The following is a 4,190-nucleotide window of genomic DNA, read 5'->3' as shown; positions in this document are numbered from 1 at the left end:
ACTTAACTTTATATTTATATTCTTAAATATTTTGAAAAAAAAATATTTCATAAATAATATTTTAAAAAAACATTTCCTAAATAATATTTTTTATTTTAAAAATTAAAAAGTACTATTATATTAATCCGATGAACAATGTAATGTATACATATTTGATGAATAATGTATTTATATTATAAGTCGTTTTTGAAAAATATTTTGTATCATAATATAAATTATTTTATAATATCAATGAATCATTAATGTTATTTTTCCTATTATATTCTTAAATATTTATTATTCTCTATTTTCAATTATGTCAATTTGTCTTTCTAATACCATTAATTAAGTACAATTTTGTAAAATCTTCCATTATTCATCTTTTTCATACTATAATTATTATATTTTTTAGTATGTGAAAAGTAATTATCAACCTATAATAAAGAAGAAAGAGTACTTAGTTTTACCGTAGATAAATATTTCCTTACCATAAAGTTTCGGCTGAATATCTGTGCTTTAATTGTAAATAATTCTCATTATTAATATTAAAAATAATCATAACTTTTCATTATTAAGGAATAATTATAAAAGTCAACTCAATCTTGTAATTATTTAAATAAATATTTTCTCCTTTTTTAGATATAAATAATAGTCACTCAAACACACTTATCATTTTAAATATAATTAATAGGGAGTATTTATAACTGATTATGTTTCGGATATTTTTCTTAATGTAATACAAACTTTTTAAAAAATGATTAGACCACTTTTATAGAATACAATGAATTTTAATTTTTTAATTACTCTTTATTAATAATAGTTGGTAGAATAATTAAGTAAAGATAAATAAAGTTTTATATTGGATCATATGCAACAAAGTAACTTCACTTTTCTGTGCTCATGTAAGATATATATACACATTGTTTTGATAACTAGTCATCCACATTCACAAAACATTTGAATCATGGCTTCCAATATTTGCCTCTATTTGTTGTTCTCTTATATTACAACAATCCTTCATTTTATCACATTGGCTCATTCTGATAATTTCATCATTCACATGGATTTATCAGCTATGCCTAAAGTATTCTCAAATCAACATAGTTGGTATCATTCCATTCTTTCTCAAGTTACTACTACCAACAATAATCTCAATTCTGATTCTTCTAAAATGATTTATACATACAGTAATGTTATGAATGGTTTTAGTGCTAATCTATCACCTCAAGATCATGAATCTCTTAAAAGCTCTCCTGGTTATGTTTCTTCTATACCTGATTTACACTTGAAACCTGACACAACACATACACCTCAATTCCTTGGCCTTAATCCTTACAAAGGAGCATGGCCAGCTTCTGAGTATGGCAAAGATATCATTGTTGGGTTAATTGACAGTGGTGTTTGGCCAGAAAGTGAAAGTTTCAAAGATGATGGAATGACAGAAATACCTTCAAAATGGAAAGGGAAATTATGTCAATTTGATGACTCCGACCATTCATCTTTGTGCAACAAGAAACTCATTGGTGCTAGATATTTCAACAAAGGCTTCTTGGCGGAATATCCCGACATTCCTTCACCAAATACAAACACCACGCGTGACGTTGTGGACGGTCATGGAACGCATACTTCAACAACAGCAGCTGGAAGCAAAGTCGATGGTGTATCTTTCTTTGGTTATGCAAATGGAACTGCAAGAGGAATAGCTTCAATGTCTAGAGTAGCCATGTACAAGGCTATATGGGGGGATGAAAAAGAGCCAATTGCACTTTCATCTGATATAATAGCAGCAGTTGATGCCGCATTATCAGATGGTGTCGACGTTCTTTCGATGTCACTAGGCTTTGACAATTTAGCTTTATATGAAGATCCAGTTGCAATAACCACATTTGCAGCTATGGAAAAAGGTGTTTTTGTGGCTACTTCAGCAGGTAATGCTGGATCTTCCTATAAAACTGTACACAGTGAAGCACCTTGGGTGATAAACGTTGCTGCCGGTACTTCGGATCGTGAATTTCATGGAAATCTTACACTTGGAAATGGAGTTTCACTCACAGGCCTTTCTTCTTATCGAGGAAATTTCTCTGCTACCAATATCCCAGTTGTTTTCACGGATATGTGTGACAATTTTCAAGAACTAGTCGCATTTAAGAACAAGATTGTAGTTTGTGAAGAAAAGAATGGATCTGATGTTGCTAGTCAGTTTTCTAAGGTAGCTTCTGCAGAAGTTGTTGGAGGTGTTTTCATTTCAAACGCATCAGAAAAAGATCTAAGTCAAAGACATCTCTTATGGAAATTGCTTCCATCCATCTTCATTAATCAGAAAGACGGAGAAATCATCAAAGATTACATAAAGAAGAACTCTAACTCTAGTAAAATACAAAAAATGTCTTTCAAGATAACACATTTCGGTACTAAACCATCGCCTAAGGTTGATTCTTATAGTTCAAGAGGGCCGTCGAATAGTTGTCCATATGTTTTGAAACCAGACATTACAGCTCCTGGTACATCAATCTTAGCTGCATGGCCAGCAAAAATTCCTGTGTTGGGTTTTAATAGCGATGTCTTCAACAACTTCAACTTTTTATCAGGAACATCTATGTCATGTCCTCATGTTGCTGGCGTGGCCGCACTTTTAAAAGGCGCGCATCCAGATTGGAGCCCCGCGGCTATTAGGTCAGCAATGATGACAACATCAGACATACTTGATAACACAAAGGAACCCATCAAAGACATTGGAAATGATAACAAAGACGCAACCCCTTTAGCATTGGGAGCTGGTCATGTTAACCCTAATAGAGCACTTGATCCTGGTCTTGTTTATGATGCTGGTGTACAAGATTACGTTAATCTTCTTTGTGCACTTAACTTCACTCAACAAAACATCACTGCCATTACAAGATCCTCTTCCAACAATTGCTCTAAACCTTCCTTAGATCTTAACTACCCTTCTTTTATTGCTTTCATAAAAGCTGGAAATACTTCTGTAAGGACAACTCATGAATTTGGCAGAACAGTTACCAATGTTGGTGAAGGAAAATCAATTTATTTTGCTAGCATTACTCCGATTAAAGGGTTCAATATCAGTGTTGTACCAAATAAGTTGGTATTCAATCAGAAGAACATGAAGTTAAGCTTCAAGTTGAAGATTGAAGGAGAAAAAGTGACAAAAAAGAATGAAGTATCTTTCGGATATCTCACCTGGAAGGATGAGAAACATGTGGTGAGGAGCCCTATAGTTGTATCTACCCCCGAATTCGATTTGTAGATCATCATATATCAATAAAAAATTAGCAGTTATTATTACAGTTGGTATTACATTAATAATGTGTATGTGTTCTCAAAATTTCTATACTGCATCAAGATAAACCCTATATGAGAAAAAAAACAACTTTCTATACTGCAGCTAGAGAGTTATTCTATAAAGAATGTATTTGAATAGATTTCACATTTTACTCGGATTATCAGAAGAACATACAATGAGTGTGGGAAATGAGGATGCTTAAACAAATAATGCATAAATTAAACTAATTTAAATTGTCGATCTAATATTAAGTGTTTATACAATCATAATTATCATAACGAATTAAATGACTAAATATATTATAGACCTACACTCACATAATAAATCATTCTATGCAGATAAAGTCTAACAATATGTAATTCTAGAAAGCGAAAAAGTCTAAATCATGCAAATCTATATTAGACTTTTAAAAGAGACAGAGAAAGAGAGATTTATATAATAGTCAAGACAACACTTAACCCTTTAAGTCAACAATGCTTAAGCCAACACAGTTCTGAATTTAAATTTATCTTCAGTTGTAGCATAACACTAAAAATTTATGAATTTAAAAGATCTTCACTTAATATTGAACCAATTGTCTTCCCAGACTTTTGTTGGAAATAGACCCTTTTGTGTTTAGGAAAAGTGTGTGGGAATATTAGAGGCTTGAATAAAAACTTGGTAGGTAGGAGAATTATTTATGGAAGAGAGAACTTTGTATTTTTGCTTGATACAAAAGTGTAGGATTACATCTCTATTTATAGTACTCTAAGGAGAACTCTACATACACTAATTCTAGAGAATTCTCAACTCTAGACATTCAAAGAGTATTCTAGAAAATATTACAATCTTAAGAAATATCTAGACACTCCAAATATTACAAGATTTTTCTAGAAACATTATCCAAAATAAACTAAGCCCAAATAACTAA

At 31.4% G+C, this 4,190-nt stretch overlaps 1 protein-coding gene across 1 annotated transcript; it reads left to right on the top strand.

Moving 5' to 3' along the window:
• The first annotated feature begins 935 nt into the window (after positions 1-935).
• Positions 936-3,282, top strand: LOC127076136 (subtilisin-like protease SBT3). The gene has a single exon (XM_051017700.1). It carries the CDS (start codon positions 944-946, stop codon positions 3,242-3,244), a length of 2,301 nt encoding a protein of 766 aa, XP_050873657.1. The 5' UTR covers positions 936-943; the 3' UTR covers positions 3,245-3,282.
• Positions 3,283-4,190: the final 908 nt, after the last annotated feature.

This window comes from Lathyrus oleraceus, chromosome 4 (genome assembly GCF_024323335.1).
Source record: "Lathyrus oleraceus cultivar Zhongwan6 chromosome 4, CAAS_Psat_ZW6_1.0, whole genome shotgun sequence".
In the NCBI taxonomy this organism is placed as follows: Eukaryota; Viridiplantae; Streptophyta; class Magnoliopsida; order Fabales; family Fabaceae; genus Lathyrus; species Lathyrus oleraceus.
This window is presented reverse-complemented; position numbering and strand designations above follow the sequence as displayed.